Source organism: Herpailurus yagouaroundi, unplaced genomic scaffold, assembly GCF_014898765.1.
Source record: "Herpailurus yagouaroundi ecotype Mexico unplaced genomic scaffold, PumYag 159, whole genome shotgun sequence".
NCBI lineage: Eukaryota > Metazoa > Chordata > Mammalia > Carnivora > Felidae > Herpailurus > Herpailurus yagouaroundi.
In genome coordinates this window covers 37,771,013-37,792,023 of record NW_024412400.1, presented here as the reverse complement: position 1 = coordinate 37,792,023, position 21,011 = coordinate 37,771,013, and the positions used below count along the sequence as shown (strand labels likewise).

The 21,011-nt window shown below is 33.7% G+C and overlaps 1 protein-coding gene and 1 long non-coding RNA gene across 3 annotated transcripts in view; one reads left to right on the top strand and one right to left on the bottom strand.

Annotated features, from left to right (window-relative positions):
* Positions 1-752: 752 nt before the first annotated feature.
* LOC121033765 (uncharacterized) overlaps positions 753-21,011 on the bottom strand; it is a 28,817-nt gene continuing 8,558 nt past the window's right edge. Inside the window, exons 3-6 of the long non-coding RNA XR_005792103.1 lie at positions 17,338-17,342; positions 7,221-7,227; positions 2,016-2,121; positions 753-1,121 (exon numbers count right to left, since the gene is read on the bottom strand). This is a non-coding gene — a long non-coding RNA (uncharacterized LOC121033765). The remainder of the gene's footprint in view (positions 1,122-2,015; positions 2,122-7,220; positions 7,228-17,337; positions 17,343-21,011) is intronic.
* The window catches only part of LOC121033764 (5'-3' exoribonuclease 1), an 86,442-nt gene continuing 73,121 nt past the window's right edge, over positions 7,691-21,011 (top strand). For both annotated transcript variants that reach the window (XM_040480380.1, XM_040480379.1), the window contains exons 1-6: positions 7,691-7,980; positions 9,560-9,679; positions 13,729-13,898; positions 15,541-15,661; positions 15,758-15,856; positions 19,521-19,624. In XM_040480380.1, coding sequence (XP_040336314.1) covers positions 9,566-9,679; positions 13,729-13,898; positions 15,541-15,661; positions 15,758-15,856; positions 19,521-19,624 — 608 coding nt within the window. In that variant the 5' untranslated portion in view covers positions 7,691-7,980; positions 9,560-9,565. The remainder of the gene's footprint in view (positions 7,981-9,559; positions 9,680-13,728; positions 13,899-15,540; positions 15,662-15,757; positions 15,857-19,520; positions 19,625-21,011) is intronic.

Sequence of the window (21,011 nt, the reverse complement as noted above, 5' to 3'; positions counted from 1 at the left end):
TGTTATGGTGAATTTTCCATTTGAATGTAGTAACCTCATTACTTTTAAGTATTGTGAATTATTTTAAATCTCCTGAAAGAAAATTTACAAAAAATTAACATTAAAATATCTTTAATTTTAAAATATTAACGAAATTTTAACTGTCTTCTAAGACCACTAGATTCTGTATTCTGGTAAACTCTCAGTATGGCAGCATCTTTAAAATTACATTAGTTTTCATAGTCATACTCTTTTTTTCCTATTACATTTTCAACCATACAAAAAAAAGAGTCTTATTAAGTGAACTTGATGTGTGCTTTATGTTTATATGTTTCACTAGACTGGACAGTCAGTTCCTAGAGGCAGGGGAGGTAGCTTGGTGCATAAATCTAGCATAGTGCTTTGTCCATAGTATTTATTCAATAATTTTTTTTTTGTTCAAATGAATGCTTTTTAAAAAACCTTTTTTAAAGTTTTATTTATTTTTTTTAAGTAATCTCCACACCTAACATGGGGCTCCAACTCACAACCCTGAGATCAAGGATCACATGCCAGTCAGGCACCACTCAAATGAATCCTTATGCTAGCTAGTACTTAAAATCAGAGTTGTAAAATGCAATGAGACTGGCTTGTTTAAATACATCTTTTTAGAGCATAAAAACCTAAGATGTTACATTTCTCCAGTTATAATGAACATATATTAAGAAAGCAGTTTTCTCTCTCTCTGCTCCTACCCCACTCACACTCCTTCAGAAACATTAAAAATTTTTTTTAAACAAAGTTTATTTCTTAATAACAACATATATTATTTTAAATATTATTAACAATAAGGGAGTTAATACCAGTTGCTCTGAGAACATAAAGAAACTTATTTATGTTGTACTTTAGAACTGAATAGATATAATCACAGATTAATACCAAATGCATTAATTTTAGATAATTAACATATTCTTTGAAGTAATTTCATTTCACATATATGGAGTCCAACCAAGGTACATCTGGCATAGTAAGTTTTCATCAGTAGCTTCTTGTATAAGGTAATGCACATGTCCTTCAATAGATAACGGCAGCCCTGTCACTCTATTTCGGGTCTTGATTACACCTTGCAGTCGCTGCTCGATGTCAAGAACATGGGTCTTGGCCTATAAGAAGAAATTAAAAATCGTAAGAGCTAAGACCCCAATAACACGTGGATGTTGATCACTTGAAATTACTACTTTTCTGTTATTTAACAAATGTTTATATCCTTTTATGGATCATTACCCTTTTTGTAAAACCAAAGACAAAAGAAATGAAACAAATACTACATGAGATACTGATTTTGAAGCTTGCAATGTTAGTTATGATTTTATTTCTTTTTAAAGTAATCTCTACACCCAAGGTGGGCCTTGAATTCACAACCCTGAGATCAAGAGTTGCATACTCTACCAGCTGAGCCAGCCAGGTACCATAAAGGCTTGCAACATTAATCTAACATCAACTGATATGGACATGTTTCTGGACTATGTAAAATACCAGGGAATTTCTTCTACATTACAGTTCTAGAAAAATAATAATTTAAAATCGACTCTGAAAATGTTAGGACTTAAATATGTGAATGAATAATAATAGCAACAATACTCTAAAAGCCTAATATTTAGATTACGTTACTATGAGTAAATGGGACTTCTAAGCTACTTGGAATGGTACACATTTCTCTCAATAACAAAAAATATCAAAATGCAAAAGTCAGAATGACGTTATTACAATAATAATCCTTAATCTATTCTCACTTATTAAAAATTATTATCTGCAAACTCTGAGACTTCAACTAATATTAGTACAGAGTGAATTACTACACATTAAAGCTTTGTAAGTTCAGGTAATCTGTGTTCCAAGTTTTTTCCCACTATATCTCATTATTGTGAGCTATCTATAGTTAAACAAGAACTAGAGCTCAGAGTATTCAATGGTCAGTCACTGATAGCATTTAGAATCAATTCTCATTTATAAAGACACACAATGTCAGCTCATATCAAGCTACACCTTCTACTAACCTTTTCATTGACAACTTCCCCGGTTTCATTCAGTGGTGCTTTGGAATGCCCTTTCACTGGTTTACTCCATTCCACCAGAGGATCATGTAGAAAAGTTTTTAAGACACTAAAATGTAAACAAATGTGGTAATGTGATGTTATTTTTGTAAAAGAAGTCTCTCTAAAGTCAGCACCTAGGTGAAAAGTAAGTGAAGGATGAGAAGCTAATGGTAATACTCTTACAACACACATTACTACTGCATCAGTAACATCTGTGAACTTACTGTTTTGGGGTGAGGGACTGAAAGGAAAGAGAGAGGGAAGAGGGAAGGCAGAGAAGGATCTGAGGTATTCTTGGAGAGTAGAGTAAGGTGAGTTCTGTGTGCCATTTCTAAGTGCATACTGTGAACTTCAAATACAACTACCTATGGAAAAACCCACTCAGTTTTCTTATAGTCAGTATGTCCAAAACAAAACTCATTACCCTTTCTCAAACTATTTAACGTGTATTCCCCAAATCAGTAAAGAACATCATTCACTCATTTGCTCTGAACAAAAATCTAGGAATCATCCTAGAATTATCAATCCTCTTAACACTCAATTCTACCTCCTAAACCCCTTTAGAACCCTTCTACTTACCTTCATTTCTACTGTCACTACCTCATCCAATGCACCATCATTTTTCTCTGAGTTACTCTTATAGTCCTCTAACTGGTTTTCTGGTCTCTAGCCCAAACTGCAACTGTAATTTTTCTACAGTGCAAAATCTGATTTCATTTTCTCTTTTTAAAATTTCTTCTTAAAAGTTTAAACGTGTAAACCAGCCCCATGTGGACTTTTCATAATCTAGCCCTGCTCATCTAGGCACCATGATCATAGCGCCATCTACTCAAAGTCTACCCTCTAGAAAACAAAATTATATTTCTTAGGCAGTCCATGCCTTCACTTGCCTTGATATTTCTATCACTCAGAATACTCTTCCCGTTTGACAGTCAATTCCATTTATCTTTAAGGTTTCAGCTACTTCCTCCAGAAATTATTTCCTGACTTCCTCCAATTGGGATAGGAGCTCTTAGTATTTCACAAGATACTATACTTCCTCTTTCAGAGAATTTGCCTTCTCCTATGTCTAACTAACCAGTATGTTATACCAAAATGTATGGTAAACAGCTTGAAAGAAAGAAGGTGGATACATGAGCTTTAAAAGTCCTTTTTAAAAACTACATACTACAGCTAACATGTTTAATGGTGAAACTTCTATATACCCCCAAGATTAGGAACAAGATAAAGATGTAGACCTCTCACCTTGTCTATCTGACATTCATTTTGCTAGGGCAATTAGGCAAGAAAAACAAGGCATGAGATTGGAAAGGAAAAAGTAAAACAATTTTTATCTGCAGACAATGTGCTGTTATAGAGAGAAAAATCTTAAGGTACCTACAAAATAACTATTAGAACTAATAAATGAGTTCAGCAGAATTTGCAAGATAGGGATAAATATACAAAAATCTAACACGAAAAATGAATACAAAAATGAAATAAAGAAGAAATTCCATTTAGCATAGTATTTAAAAAACACGTAGAAGCACATTTAAAAAAATACAAGACTTGAAAACTAAAAATTATAAAACACTATTGAAAGAAATTACAGAAGAATTAAATAAATGAAAAGACATCCAATGTTCATGGTTCAGAAGACTCAACATTTTTGAAATGACAATACTCCACAAACTAACAGATTCAATGCCATACTTATTAACATCCAGGTTGGCTTTTTGCAGAAGTTGACAAGATGACCTTAAAATTACGGAAATGCAAAGAATAGCCAAACAATCTTGAAAAAGAAAAAGTTGGAGCACTCACAATTCCAAATTTCAAAATTTACTACAAAGCTACAGTGATCAAGATAATGTGTTATAGGCATATGGTTACACATAGAGATCAAGAGAACAAAATTGAAGAGTCCAGAAATAAAGTCTTACATATATGCTCAACTGATTTTTCATAGAAGTGCCAAGACAATTAAATGAAGAATAATATTTTCAAAAAAACAGTGTGAGGAAAACTGGATCTGCACACTCAAAAGAATAAATATGGACCCCTACCTCACACTAGAAACACAAAATAACTGAAAATGACCATAGATCTAAATATAAGCTAAAACTACAAAACACTTAAAAGAAAACAGAGGCATAACTGTTCATGATTTGGATTATGCAACAGTTTCTTAAATGACACCAAAAGCACAAACAACAATAAAAATAGATAAATTGAAGGAAATCAAAAGCATCAAAATTGGCAAAGATGAAGTCAAGCTTTCGCTTTTTGCAGATGACATGATACTATACATGGAAAATCCAACAGACTCCACCAAAAGTCTGCTAGAACTGATACATGAATTCAACAAAGTTGCAGGATACAAAATCAATGTACAGAAATCAGTTGCATTCTTATACACTAACAATGAAGCAACAGAAAGACAAATAAAGAAACTGATCCCATTCACAATTGCACCAAGAAGCATAAAATACCTAGGAATAAATCTAACCAAAGATGTAAAGGATCTGTATGCTGAAAACTATAGAAAGCTTATGAAGGTAATTGAAGAAGATTTAAAGAAATGGAAAGACATTCCCTGCTCATGGATTGGAAGAATAAATATTGTCAAAATGTCAATACTACCCAAAGCTATCTACACATTCAATGCAATCCCAATCAAAATTGCACCAGCATTCTTCTCGAAACTAGAACAAGCAATCCTAAAATTCATATGGAACCACAAAAGGCCCCATATAGCCAAAGTAATTTTGAAGAAGAAGACCAAAGCAGGAGGCATCACAATCCCAGACTTTAGCCTCTACTACAAAGCTGTCATCATCAAGACAGCATGGTATTGGCACAAAAACAGACACATAGACCAATGGAATAGAATAGAGACTCCAGAATTGGACCCACAAAAGTATGGCCAACTAATCTTTGACAAAGCAGGAACGAATATCCAATGGAAAAAAGACAGTCTCTTTAACAAATGGTGCCCGGAGAGCTGGACAGCAACATGGAGAAGGATGGAACTAGACCACTTTCTTACACCATTCACAAAAATAAACTCAGAATGGATAAAGGACCTGAATGTGAGACAGGAAACCATCAAAACCCTAGAGGAGAAAGCAGAAAAAAACCTCTCTGACCTCAGCCGCAGCAATTTCTTACTTGACACATCTCCGAAGGCAAGGGAATTAAAAGCAAAAATGAACTATTGCGACCTCATGAAGATAAAAAGCTTGTGCACTGCAAAAGAAACAATCAACATAACTAAAAGGCAACTGGCGGAATGGGAAAAGATATTTGCAAATGACATGTTGGACAAAGGGCTAGTATCCAAAATCTATAAAGAACTCACCAAATTCCACACCGAAAAACAAATAATCCAGTGAAGAAATGGGCAGAAAACAAGAATAGACACTTCTCTAAAGAAGACATTCAGATGGCCAACAGGCACATGAAAAGATGCTCAACATCGCTCCTCATCAGGGAAATACAAATCAAAACCACACTCAGACACCACCTCACGCCAGTCAGAGTAGCTAAAATGAACAAGTCAGGAGACTACAGATGCTGGAGAGGATGTGGAGAAACGGGAACCCTCTTGCACTGTTGGTGGGAATGCAAAGTGGTGCAGCCACTCTGGAAAACAGTGTGGAGGTTCCTCAAAAAATTAAAAATAGATCTGCCCTATGACCCAGCAACAGCACTGCTAGGAATCCCCCCCCCCAAGGGATACAGGAGTGCTGATGCATAGGGGCACTTGTACCCCAATGTTTATAGCAGCACTCTCAACAATAACCAAATTATGGAAAGAGCCTAATGTCCATCAACTGATGAATGGATAAAGAAATTGTAGTTTATATACACAATGGAATATTACTTGGCAATGAGAAAGAATGAAATATGGCCTTTTGTAGCAACATGGATGGAAGTGGAGAGTGTTATGCTAAGTGAAGTAAGTCATACAGAGAAAGACAGATACCATATGTTTTCACTCTTATGCGGATCCTGAGAAATTTAACAGAAGACTATGGGGGAAGGGAAGGAAAAAAAAAAAGAGAGGGAGGGAGCCAAACCATAAGAGACTGTTAAAAACTGACAATAAACTGAGGGTTGATAGGGGGTGGGAGGGAGGGGAGGGTGGGTGAGGGGTATTGAGGAGGGCACCTGTTCGGATGAGCACTGGGTGTTTGGAAACCAGTATGACAATAAATTTCATATTAAAAAAAAAAAGCATCACACAACAAAACAAACCAATGCAAATTATGTGTATTAGTTGCGATTTCACTTAATAACCTTTTAAAAAAATCTTTGCAGTAACTAACTCAATTCTGAGGACGTCTCTGAAGAGCATCCTAATGATGAAAATCCTTGATTTTCCATTTTTTAATAGGGTGCTTATAAGCTGTTCCTATTATTTATCAGACATTAAGGCCAGGTGCTTGTAAAGCATTTTCTCATATAATCCTCACCACTATATAAAGTATTGTCTGACTTTTACAGATGACGTTCAGTTATCTTTATTACTTTAGAAAGGAGTCTTTTTTTTAATGTTTTATTTTATTTTTGAGAGATAGAGGGAACAGAAGCAGGGAAGGGGCAGAGAGAGAGGGAGACGCAGAATTTGAAGCAGGCTCCAGTCTCTGAGCTGTCAACAAAGAGCCTGACGTGGGGTCGAACTCACACACCACGATATCATGACCTGAGCCAAAGTCGGACACTTAACCAACTGAGCCACCCAGGTGCCCCTAGAAAATAATATTTTTAAAGTCATATACCCAAAAATCAAGTCTAAGCCTGACTCCAAAGTTTATACATTTTCCATTCTGCATACCATTCTACCTCCTGAATTTTCTCATCATTTTGAAATGTCATAATTATGGATTATAAAAATATTTCTTTTTTTTTGTAGTATACTTAGTCAAATATTAAGATTATAATTTTTGAAAAATTGTGTGTTCAAGGCTTTGTAAAAATATCTATACCTGTAATTAGAAATAGTGTGTGTGATTGTTAAATAGTTTAATCCTATCACAAACACGATAATATATATACCAGTTCAAAGATAAACATTCTTAGGACTGACTAGTAACAGCTACATGAGCTCAGACTCTCTTCTCTCTACCCTCTTGAGAGAGGCTCCAGCTCATGTGTGCTATAACTGAAATGTCTTCTGGCTACCTCATTACTTCAGTCCAAGAATGATTCACGCTCAATATTCACACTCAATATAAAAGAACCATTATATATATTTATATTTATATATTAATATATATATACACACATATGTGTATATATATACATGTATGTCTATATATGTGTATGTATGTATGTATATTTAGTATATTTATATATGTTTAAATATATAGTATATATGTACATATATGTATATACATACGTGTATATATATGTATATGTATGTTTAAATATATAGTATATATTTATATGTATTTATATTTATTTACATGTATATACATATATGTATATATATTTATTTATTGCATATATATGTATATAGATGTATCCTTCAATTACATGATACATCCCAATTTTGAAATTGTAAAATTATACTTTGAAAATTAAAGTAATATAACTTTTGTTGCCACCACTTGACCTAAATTTTCTAACACTGCTGATTTCTTACATCAAGTGATAAAATTATGGGTGGTAATTTTTTTCCTTTAGAGTTATTGCTGTGTTGTTAAATAAGGAAAAGTATGTATTTAATATATTGATCTGTTTCATAAAGTTGCCAATTGTTTAAAACTCAGTTTTGTTTTACAGGTATTATCCCTACCATTATGCACCTTTCCTATCTGATATCCGCAACATCAGCACACTCAAAATCCATTTTGAACTAGGAAAACCTTTTAAGCCATTTGAACAGCTTCTTGCTGTACTTCCAGCAGCTAGCAAAAATTTACTTCCTACGTGCTACCAGGTGGGTTTTAAACTAAAATGTTTTTATGTCCCTTTTGATACTTAGGAGCTCTTCATCCAAGCCTAGAAATGTAATATCCAAACTTCTTTAATAGCTAAATATATTGACTTCCAGTTTCAAATACAATATTTCTTACACAGATGTTTTGAAAAATAACCCCTTGATTTAGCGTTAGCTTAAAACAAAGTTAGCTTTATTTTAAAAATGCATACAATTTTCGTAAACCATTCAGAGCATGACTTCTTTATTTTCAGCACCTTTAAGCACATTTTCAGTTTGTCTCTGCACTGATGAAAGTAAACTATGACAGGCAAAATGTGAAGCCATTTACTTTGTCCAAACAATTATAGATTAATTCTTGTTCTTTTACCCTTTATTTATTAGAATAGGGATGGTTCTATTGAGTCCTTTATCTCGACAGAAGTATTATCTCAGTTTAAATTTAGGTTTTAAGCATTTAGTTTATCAAATTGTGGAATGAAAGGCTTTTCTCTGGTTAATATAGTTTGCATAACGGGAGGAACATATTTTAGGAGTATTTGGGTCACCACAGTTACACTAAGCCTACTAAACTGATTCTGAGGGCAAACTTCATTTAGTTCTTTTAGGATATCAATCTTTTCTTCTAATTCTGTGGTCTGGTCCCAAGAATTAAAGTATACACACATAGACACACTTGCACACAAGAAGTGGAGTGTACACACACACACACCTTTTGTTATTTGACTGTCAGGGTCCATTCTTCATCTTCCTAAAACATTATCTGTCCTTCATCCTGGCCTCTGACCTCCCTTTCCTCTTAAGTTTGATGCTTTTTTCCCTACATTCAGATACATTAAGAATTGATATTCAACTACTCTTGACCAGTTTAATCATGCAGGTCTTTTACAGCCACATCTGTTGATTGTTCTGTGCCCATGCCATACTGGTTATTAAATATTTTGAGTACTACTCTGAGAAATATGCTACTTTATTTCTTTAAAAAATATTATACCATAATCTTTCATATTCATTTCCTAGAAGATATCCTTATGCTTCTTTCATCTACTCTAAGATCTCTAATAATAACATCTTTTTATTGGACTTTTTATCTTTGCTCTTGGTGAAGAGATTCTTGGATTTTAGGATTTTTTTCTTTTTAAATTATCTTAGATACCGTCCTTACATTACTTAACAAAATCAATTGATTAGGACACAAAAATAAACTGTTTAAGGTTAAAAATAGAGGACTCTTGGCAGCCTGTGAAATGAAGTCTGAAAATAGAATTTAAGTGAGCCTTGTAAAGTGGTAAGACAACAAAAGATAGAAAAGGGAAAGTTGAAATTCAGAGTAAAGATGGTTTTACTATATAAGTAGGACATTGGAATGGCAAAGTGATGAGTAGCAGTAAAATTAGAAGTCGCATAGCTGAAAATCAAAACATAGCAAGTATATTGCAATATTTCCAAGATGTAAAAATTTAGTTTTGCCTTGCTCAGAAATTTTAAACTGTAACATGAGCAAATACTGTAAATATATTAACAAAAAGTTATATTGATATTAGTTCTTTGATTTCTGTTCCTCTTTATCTTTCCATAGCACTTGATGACCAGTGAAGACTCACCAATTATAGAATATTATCCGCCTGATTTTAAAACTGACCTAAATGGGAAACAACAGGAATGGGAAGCTGTGGTCCTAATCCCTTTTATTGATGAGGTCAGTGCCCGCAATAGTTATATGTACACACATATATTCTTTTTTTTTTTTCCCTTCAAGTTTTTGTTTAAATTCCAGGTAGTTAACATATAGTGTAAAATTAGTTTCAGGTGCAGAATTTAGTGGTTCATCACTTACATACAACACCTGGTGCTCATCACAACTGGTGTCCTCCTTAATCCCCAGCACCTATTTAACTTCTCTCCACACTGCCCCCTGCCCAGTCCACCCTTTCTCTAGTAACCATCAGTTTGTTCTCTGTGGTTAACACTCTTTTTCTTGGTTTGCCTCTTTTTTATTCCCCTTTTGTTCATTTGTTTTGTTTCTTAAATTCCACAAATGAATGAAATCATATGGTATTTGTTTTTCTCTTATTTTGGTTAGTATAATACTCTCTAGGTCCATCCATGTCATTGCAAAAAAAAAAAAAAAAAAAAACCCAGAAAAGAAAAGGAAAAGGTTTTACAATAAATTATCTAAGCTTCCTACCACAAAAGCTAAAAAAATGAGAAATTAAACCCAGACCAAGCAGAATGAAGGAAAAAATAAAAATAGGAACAGAAATCCACAGAAAATGAGCAAACAGTAGATAAAAATGAGTGTAACCAAAAGCTGGTTCTTTAAAAAGGTTAATAAAATTGATAAAATCCTAGCTAGACTGATCAAGATCAGGGGAAGGGGACAAGAGGGAGGGAAAAAGAAATCAGATGAATTGCCAATATCAGGAATGGAAAAGGAGGTATCCTATAGATTTTACATATATTCAAAGGACAGTTAAAGAATATTGTGAACAACATTATGTGAACAAATTCAACAATCTAAATGAAATGAACACATTTCTTTGAAGACACAATTCAGCAAAACTAACAAAAAATTTTTAATCTGAATAGTCCTGTATCTTTTAAAGACATTTAATTCATAATTTAAAACCTTCCCACAGAGAAAATTCTCAACTCAGATGTATTTACTTGTGAATTCTAGCAAACATTAAAGGAAGAAATACCACTTTTACACAAACTTGGAAAATAGAAGAGGGAAAGTCACTCTCCAATATATTTTAAATAGGGCGACTGTATTTTTTTCACATCTTTTTTTTTTTTTTTTTTAAGTAAGCTCTACACACAACGTTGAGCTCAAACTCATAAGCCCAAGATCAAGTGTCACATACTCTACTGACTGAGCCAGCCAGGCACCCCTTTAAACATATTTGATTAGACCAGCATAACCCAGATGCCCGAACTAGACAGTCTGCTAGTCTGCCCTTGGGCCAAAATTCACATCCTGTCCAAATACAAAACTCACTGATCTCTCCCAAAAATCTCATCTCATTACACATTAAACTCAAAGTCTAGGATTTGATCTTTAAATTTTTTATTTTATAATTTTTTCCGGATTTTGCTACTTCTTTACTCTTCATACCACTTTTTCTATAAATGCTTCGAAAATGTCATAGACAATTACCAGACTAAAAGTCTAGGAGGCTACTCTGGAAAATAGTTCAGTAGTTTCTTATAAAGTTAAACATACATTTACTCTTCAATCCAGCAGTCACACTCCTGGATATTTATCTTAGAAAAAATTAACACTGTCTTCACACAAAAGCCTGTACACAAATATTCAGAGCAACTTACTTGTAATAACCCAAATTGGAAAAAATTCATATGTCCTTTAATGAGAGAGTAGATAAACAAAAGGTAGTATATCCATTTAGTAGAATATTACTCAGCAATATAAAGAGCTATTGATATAAGCAACTTGGATGAAAAAAAATTCACTTGAGTGAAAAAAGTCAGAATGTTATGTATTATATGGTTCCATTTATATAATATTCTTTTTTTTCCTATGGAGATAGAAGTTTAGTGAATACAGCCCAAGGGAGTCACCCAGGCTGGACAACAGAGGAGAGGCTGTTTGCCTATAATATTCTTGAAATGACAAAATGATTGTGATGTAAAACATGCAGCAGTTGTTAGGGGTGAAGATTGGGGATAGGGTGACAAAACAGATGAACATAAAGGAAGGGAAACAAAAATAATACAAAAACAGGGAGGGGGACAAAACAAAAGAGGCTCATAAATATGGAGAACAAACAGGGTTGCTGGAGGGGTTGTGGGAGGGGGGATGGGCTAAATGGGTAAGGGGCATTAAGGAATCTACTCCTGAAATCATTGCTTCACTATATACTAACTAATTTGGATGTAAAGTTTAAAAAATAAAAAGTAAAGTCAAATTACAAATTTAAAAAATAATTAAAAATTAAAAAATAAATAAATTTAAAAACTAAAAAAAATTTTTAAGAAGATTGGGGATAGGGTGTGATTATAAAGGAGCAACAAGGAGTTTCTTCATGATGATGTAACAGTTGTTTATTCTAGTTTCAGTGGTGGTTATATGAATCCATACATATGATAAAAATTTTGTAGCACTGTACACATAAGAAATCACATACAAAAACCAGTGAAATCTGAGTAAGTCTTTAGTTAAAAGTGTTGTACTAACGTCATTATCCTGATTTTGATAATGTACTTGAGGCTATGTGTATGATGTTATCATTGGGAAAACCTGGATGAAAGGTACATGGGAACACTCTGTACTAATTTTGCAGCTTCTTGTGAATCTTCATCTTTTTTGCCACTATACATAATATGCTGTGATAAAAGTAGCTATGTATTTATGTATTTGTTTGTTTGTCTATGCAGTCCTAGGTGCTGGAGATTTTATTTTTTTAAGATAGATTCCCAAAAGTGGGATAGCTTGGGTAATGGGAATGTATGTTTATTTTTTTTTATATTTTTTTTTCAAAAAGACTAGTCTGATTCACCAATGTTTAGTCCCTACTCTGCCTCTCCAGACCTGGATATTATTGCTTCATTTAATTTTTGGCCAATCTGCTGATGATGGGTGCCATTTTATCATTATTCAAATTTGCTTTTCTCTGATCCCTAATTTGAATGTATTTTTATACATGTGCTTGCCCTTTGCATTTTCTCTCTAAATTGCCTGTTTGTATCCTTTCCCTCATTTTCCTTTATTTTTTTTTTAGAAAAAGAATTTAAAAAAGAATTTAAAAAAAGAATTTTTATCAATTCTTTTTATGTTAGGAATATTCTTTTCTAACATGGCATTTGTCTCTTGATTTGCTGATAAATCTTCTGTCACATGCATTATGTATTGTTTAAAAAGGTCTAGGGGAACCTGGGTGGCTCAGTTGGTTAAGCGTCCGACTGAGGCTCAGGTCATGATCTCACAGTTCATGAGTTCGAGCTCCGACTCAGGCTCTGTGCTGATAGCTTGGAGCCTGGAGCCTGCTTCTGATTCTTTGTCTCCCTCTCTCTCTGCCCCTCCCCTGCTCACGCTCTGTCTCTCTCTGTCTCTCAAAAATAAATACAAAAAAAAAAAATTAAAAAAAATGTCTTGAGCCGCTTAGGTGGCTCAGTCAGTTGAGAGTCCAACTTTAGCTTAGCTCATGATCTTCTGGTTCATGAGTTTGAGCCCCGTGTCAGGCTGTCTGCTGTTAGCACAGAGCCCACTTGGATCCTCCGTCCCCCTCTCTCTCTCTGCCCCTCCCCTGCTTATGTGTGTGCATGCCCTCTCTTTCTCTCTCAAAAAGAAACATTTAAAAAAATTATTTTTTTAATTAAAAAACAATGTCTTTTCCCTTAAGACTGTTAGGTTTTCTCCAATCTTACTTAAATAAGAATTTATCACCTCAAGTTACTAATACTCTCCTAGATTTTCTTCTAATACTTTTATTGTCGTATTACTCTAATACATATTTTTGTATATAGTAGGAAGTTGAGAGTGTATGTGCTTTTTCTTCCAGCTGGATAGGTAGTTATAACAGCCCCATTATTTTATATTATTTTATTTTATTTTATTTTATTTTATTTTATTTTATTTTATTTTATTTTTTGAGAGAGAGAGTTAAGATTTTTGTTTTTCAAGACCACAAATAATGAATCTGTGTACTGAGGGAAAAGATCTCTTCTGTATGTTGAGATTACATAATTTTTATACTTTTAACCCCTGTCTTCAATCTTTAAATTTAGAAGCGATTATTGGAAGCCATGGAAACGTGTAATCACTCCCTCAAAAAGGAAGAGAGGAAAAGAAACCAACATAGTGAGTGCCTAATGTGCTGGTATGATAGAGACACAGAGTTCACCTACCCCTCACCATGGCCAGAAAAGTTCCCTGCCATAGAACGTTGTTGCACAAGGTAATGTTATTTGGTAATTTTTCAACAACAGCAATAAGCAGCTCCCCCTGGGGCCTGGGGGAAGCTTTTGAATATATTTGGAGAATTAACAAATAATTTATGATAGCTATAGTCAGTTGATAATGAATTACACCCAACTTGCAAAAGATCATACCATCTCCCTCTCAGAATTGTTTCTGTGGTTCTCTGCTTTGGTCAGATTCTGCTTCTCCCTTTCTGTCTTCTGTTAAACTTGAGGTTTTTTAGTTTTTTTGGTTTTAATTTTTCCTCTCTAGAATTTATCTGTACTCCTACCTCAACAGGAGATACAAATTTTTGTTTCCACTGTCAGTGTCTACTTTGATATGTTATGACTTTGCCTCTTATATTCCCAACCACCCAACTGGAAAGAAGAAAAAAATAATAAAAGTGTTTCTATATTTTCTTGCCTGAAACTCATTTCTTCTTTTTCTTCCTCATTAAAATGTCTTTGTTGTTGTTTTTTTTTCTTTTCTCTCATTTTCCCTGCAAATCATTTACCCACATGGCAGCTAAAGTGAATATCTCCCAGTTATGCTTTTCCCCTTTTTTTGGAACATAACCTCAAGATTTTATTGTCTTCATAATGTAACATAATATGAAGCTTAGAACTTGATCATTTTGGCCCTTTCTCTTCTTATCTCCTCCCAGTTCAAAATGCTTGCATCTCTTAGGGGCGGCTGGGTGGCTTAGTCAGTTAAGCGTCTGACTCTTGACTTCAGCCCAGGTCATTATCTCAAGGTTCATGGTTTTGAGCCCCATGTCAGGCTCTTCACTGACAGCATGGAACCTGCTTAAGATTCTCTCTCAGTTTTTCTTACCCTCCCCTAGTGGCACACATGTGTTCTCTCCCCCCCCACCCCCTCCCGTGCCCCCCTCACTTAAAATAAATAAATAAAATTTTTAAAAAATGCTCACATCTCTTAATATTCAGCATTCTCTTAGATCTGCAGTTGGGCTCAACACATTCAGGCCTCAGCACAATCTTTGTAGTTTTAACCTTTTCCTGGAAAATTGGCTTAGTTTGCCCACTATAGCCACTCTACTTCCTGTCATAACACCACTCTCCATGGGCATAAAGAGAATCTTTGCCTTTCTTATGCTGTGTCATTTTGTGGGGTTGGGTCTTGCCATACTTCTTGCAGCAAGTCCAGCAGGTTTTCGGAACGTTCACCATGGTTGCAAGAATGCTATTGGCATGGAAAGCACTTTTCCCTTTTGTTAAAGCAAAGAGAAAGATGAAATAGATATTATGAAATGTTTATTTTCCATCTGAGTTTTAGAACATGGAAGATATGGAGATTTGTAATGTGCTTAATATGTCCCTTTGCTTCTAAATTAAATATATAAAAATATATACATAAATGTGTGTGTATATATATATATGTTTTAAGTTAATGGGGAAAACTTCCATTCAGTAATCTATAGGCATATTTAGGTCTAGATCAATAATAACAAAGAATCTGGGTTGTTCTGCTGTATATTTTCTTTGTCTTAAAAGACAAATTGTCATTCCCTTGCTTAAAAGCAAGGATGACTCTTGCAAAAAAATTCTAGGGAATACTGAAAAACTGTGATTGCTTGTAATTTGTCTGAATGTTAAATGCCTTGATTTATTTTCTAGGTATAAAATAATATCATTAGATGCTTGGCGTGTAGACATAAGCAAGAACAAAATAACCAGGGTTGACCAGAAGGCATTATATTTCTGTGGATTTCCTACTCTGAAACACATCAAACACAAAGTCAGTGGCTGTTTAGTTCAGAATTTTTTCACCTTATTGAATGTAAAGTGATTATGGAGAAAGAATTAAAATTAAACTCTCTGAATTCTTTTAAAGTTTTTTTTGAAGAAAAATGGGGTTCAAGTATTCCAACAAAGTAGTCGTGGAGAAAACATGATGTTAGAAATCTTACTGAGTGCAGAATCAGATGAACTTGTAAGTATTTTCTTTATTGTATATTATTAGGTGCTTATTATGCATAAAACTGTTCTAGCTTCAGTGTGTTTATCAAAGAGGTATAACATGTAGTAACTTCAAAAGTTCATAGTAAATAAAGAAACCTTTACCCAGATTTTAAAGAACACATGTAATTGTGATCTAATGAGCAAATAATGCTCTACAAATTTTGAAAAGGAGATAAGCTGTGTGAGTTAAGTACAGGCTTGTAGATGAGACTAGGCTTGAGCTGAGTGCTATGAGAAAGATTGCCACAGAGTGAAGAAAAGGAGGGGAAGGGTATTCCAGTTGAAAGGAATAACTTAAGCTGGAAATTGTGGTCAAAAATAAATATGTGATACATTATCATATTTTTTTAACCTTTTTGTATGTCTGAAATTTTTCTTAATACTTTTTCCTTTTTTAGAATAAATGTGATATATTTGAGGAGAAGAACTAGGTAAACCTGACTGAAGCAGAGGACTTGTGTTGGGAAATAATAGAATATAAGATTGAAAAAACAGATTGAAGCCAGATTATGGAGGACCTTGAATACTAGGCTAAAAGGAGTTTGGACTTTTTCCCCCCCATAACTGTTATCTTGAAATCGTATTCTCATAAGGATTAATTTGGTGGCAATATAATAGACTAAACTGCACAAAAGAGAAATGGAAGAAACAAAAAAGCCTGAAAGTTCAGAGGTTGTGGTTACAGAAGCGTTAGGTGTTAAGGACAAAAACTGTGGAAATAGTAATAGATCTGGGTGAACAAGACTAATAAAATTGACAAGTTTCATCATTTGTTCATATAACATAGGGGATGAAAAGAGGAAGAAAATACTAAATACGACTCTCAGATATCCAGCCTAATTAACTAGAAAATAATTGCTGTTTTCCAAATAAAGAAGTTAAAGTGGGAAGTCTCTGGTTTGAGGGGATTAATGATAAATAATGATGAAATTTTAAGGCAATGCTAAGACATTTAACTGGAGCTGCCCTGCCAGTCTTTCTCAGTAAGAGTTCTATTAAGAGATCTAAGACCGGATGCCCTAAGTCATCCATTTGAATGTGGTAGATTAACTTATCTTCTGTACATATAGAGTGGGATTAGCTGTGTACCGTTCTTGGGAGAATTGGGAAAATAGTCAAATTATGTTTTGCGTTCTATGGTTCAGGTGAAAAAACCTCAGCCCAGAAAGGCTGCAATTTAATACCTGGAGCTGGAGCTTGGAGGGAGATAAGGATATAAAGTCATCAGCAAGGAGATGATGGCTCGGGCCTTGGAGCTCATTTTCCTGAAGAAAATAGACTCTGAGGGTTTAAGATCTGAGCTTTAAGAAATACCCATAGTTATAAAGGGTGGAAAAGGGACCAGTGAAAATGATAATAACATACAGAGAGTTGAGAGAAAATGACTTCCAAGTTAAGTAATATCACAGAAATATGGAGTAGATACTACATACAGTGCAAGAAGAATAAAACAAGGTCTGTGAATTTGTCCTTCAGGCACCATTATTGGCCTTTGAGGATTTCATTCCAGTAGATTTCATTCCTAACTTCTAATCCGGGGACTAAGTAGGTGGAAATTAGACATAGCAGGTATTAGGCCCTCAGTTAAGATTATCATTGAAAGAGGTCTAGAAACATAACTGTAGGTAGAGAACAGACAGTTTAACAAGCTAAATCCATGTTAAAAGAAGACAGGTAGAGCTAATGGAGAAAGGAGGTCTTAAAGATAGTGTAGAGGGAAGGGATGTTTATGATAAGAAGACCCCATGTGAGGTATTAAGGAGTCTCATCTTGGCCTTAAGTGAAAGGATTAACCTGAGAAACTGACAACTTTTCCCTTGAAAACTAAAGGGGAGAAGTGGGAGAATGAAATAGAAATAGATGTATAGAGGAGAAAAGGATAATTAAGGGATCCTAATTTTAATGTTAAAACTTGTTTTATTTATCAGAAACCATTGTTTTGTTTTATATGTTGACATTAAGAAATGTCTGAATATAATTAAAAGTTAATGCAGAAGTCTAAAACTGGTCATCTCTAATTGTTAAACATTTGCTAATAATAATTAAGCATAATAAACAAAAGAACTGAATGAAAATGTGTAGTTAAACTTCATTTTCTACCAAAAAGTTGTTTAATAATCATAATAATAATTATAATATTTCCTTTTAAAACTAGAATTTTACCTAGCATATTATTTCATACAGAGTATTTACATAGCATTTTATAGTTTATAAAGGCTTTTGTGTATGTTATTTTATCACCAAATAAACATTGTGAGGTAGATATTATTTCTTATTCTCACAGAAGAAAACTGTGTCTCAGTGGGGTTTAAATGATTTGCCTAAGATTCTATAGCTGGAAAGAGGTGGAACGCAAATTTATACCAATGATTCCTAATTTTAAGTCTAGGGTTCTTATTTCATTATACCAACTACAGACTGAAATGAAATCAGATTTCTTAGATTCTGTTATCTGATTATATGGTATGAAACAATGAATAATAGCCCTTTTCTCATTTCTGCTGTCTTTTCACTTTTCCGTTTCCATGAGAAAATCATGGAATTATACATGATATTATTATCATGAGAATAATAGAATCATAGAATTTTACAACTATATAGAATTTTGTAAAGCATCTGTTCCAACTCATTACTTTTACAAATTAAGAAACTTAAATGGAGATTAGAAAAGGGACCATTAGCAGACCTAAGAACCTAGGTTTCTTGCTAAACATTATTTCTAGTAATGTTGGCCATTATTACGGACAGTAATACATTATAGGTCAGTGCTCTTCTGTTTAATTTCACTGAAACCTATTTTCTCACCAAGTAATTTCATTCAGGATTAAAATTAAAATTTACTAGTAACTACCATTGCTGTTGAGAAAATGAGAAGGAGACGAGCTTCCTGGTGTCATAATGTTTATAGTGCAGGAAAGTACTTTAAGTTGGTCATAGTGCCTCTCTAATAAGAAGAGATTGGTAAAGAGGAAGATAAACTTGGTCACCTTTAACAGATTCATACTAAAATAAAGGGTAAGGAAAGGCACATGGTTAAAAACAACTTAAAAATATATTTTAAAATAAAAGGAAAAAAAACTAAACAGAAATCATAGAAATGTACTAGAAAGAAAAAAAGTAGTTAGCAATAAAGGTACAACTTAGAGAAGACAAATTAAGAGAACTAATGGGAGCCACCTGGGTGGCTTAGTCGGCTAAGTGTCCAACTTTGGCTCAGGTCATGATCTCGTGGTTTGTGAGTTCGAGCCCTGCGTCGGGCTCTGTGCTGACAGCTCAGAGCCTGGAGCCTGTTTCAGGTTCTGTGTCTCCCTCTCTCTCTGCCCCTCCCCCACTCACGCTCCTCTCTGTCTCCCAATAATAAACATTTAAAAAAAATTTTTTTTTAAAAAGAGAACTAACTGAATTCAAGTAGATGGAAAAGTTGAAAAGAGCAGGAAAGGTTGAAAAGAGCATAGGGAATAAATGACACAAGTGAGTAAATGGTATTTGATACCTGTTGTAATTATTAAGTTGAGTCTTTATTGATTTTAAACATAGTTATAAATGCAAGCTAGTTTTTAATTATTTAATTTTGCCTTTGTAAAATTTTCTCCTGGACCTGAAACATGAGTGAACTTTTCTGCTTTTACTTTAAGAGTATAGAAAATATAGCTTCTTCAGTGCTTGGAAAATCTGTCTTTGTTAATTGGCCTCATCTTGAAGAAGCTAGAGTTGTTGGTGTATCAGACGGAGAAACTAAGTAAGTAAGATTTGACGTATACATTGTAGAGTTATATTTGTTTTGCTTACTTGATGGCTTTTATTGATCCTGTTTAAAACTGATATAATTATTATAAAAATATTTATACACTCTAGTGAAATTAGTCTTCTAATCACATCACTCGATGTTTAACCACAATACATCCCTGAGATATTTTAGATGCATTTATTATTTTTTCTCTTTTGCTTTCTTTTCCTTTTAATAACTTAAAAGTTCTATATCCTAATTTTTGCTAGCAGTTATTATATTATTTAGTAAATGTATTTCTCTGACAAGAATCAATAGTGTATATAACCTTACTTTTACCATGCCTCTCCCAGGTTTTATTTAAATAATACATTAGTTTTTAAAAATACAGGTCATCTATTTAAGGAGTAATTTCTTATTTTACTCGAGTTCTCAATCATTGTATCAGTGATTAGTTATTCTTTATCATTGTTTATCTTTATTTCACATAAATTTGATCTGATTGATGTTAGTTTTCATGCATCTAGAACTTTCAAAAGTAACTTTTTTTCAGAGAAAATTTTACATTTTCTGAGTTACAACATATCCAAAAGATCGTTTTTGTTTTCCTCATACTTAGGTTTAGAATTGTGGAGGCCCAATCCTTTTTCCCTTCGTTTTCTGCAAACCTACTTCAGTTGTGTTCTGTCATATAATTTTGTTGATGAGAGGTAAATGCCAGTGTGAATTTTTTTCCTCTGTAGGTATCTGCTTTTATTGAGGATATAAGAAATCTTGAGTATTCTTTTAATCATCAGAATTCAGTCCCCCTACCTTTCTGATATAGTCCAGTTTATCACTTTTTTCTTTTACCTATCATGCTTTTAGTCAGAACTCCTTACCTAGCTCTAGGTCCGAGAGATTTTCTCCTATATTTTATTCAAAAAGTTTTGCTTACTTGATAATTTTACCTCATCCTTTTACGTTTAAATATATGATCTACTGTGAATTAAGTTTTATATTTGGTATGAGGTTTAGGTCAAAGTTCATATATTTGTCTATGAATGAATGTTCTTTTTTCTTCTTCTTTCATGAAGATAGAAGTGTTCCATTTATATGGAAGCATATGGAAAGTGCCATATACTTTTTATTTTGCTTCCCAGATTTTATTTCATGTTAGTTAACATACAGTGTAGTATTCGTTTCAGGAGTAGAATTTAATGATTCAGCACTTACATGTAACACCCAGTGCTCATCCCAACAAGTGCCCTCCTTAATGCTCATCACACATTTAGCCCATTCCCCCTCCTACCCACCTCCCCTCCAGCAGTCTTCAGTTTGTTCTTTTTAGTTAACAGTCTCTTATGATTTGCCTCCCTCTGTTTTTTCATCTTATTTTTTTACTCCTTCTCTTCTCCTA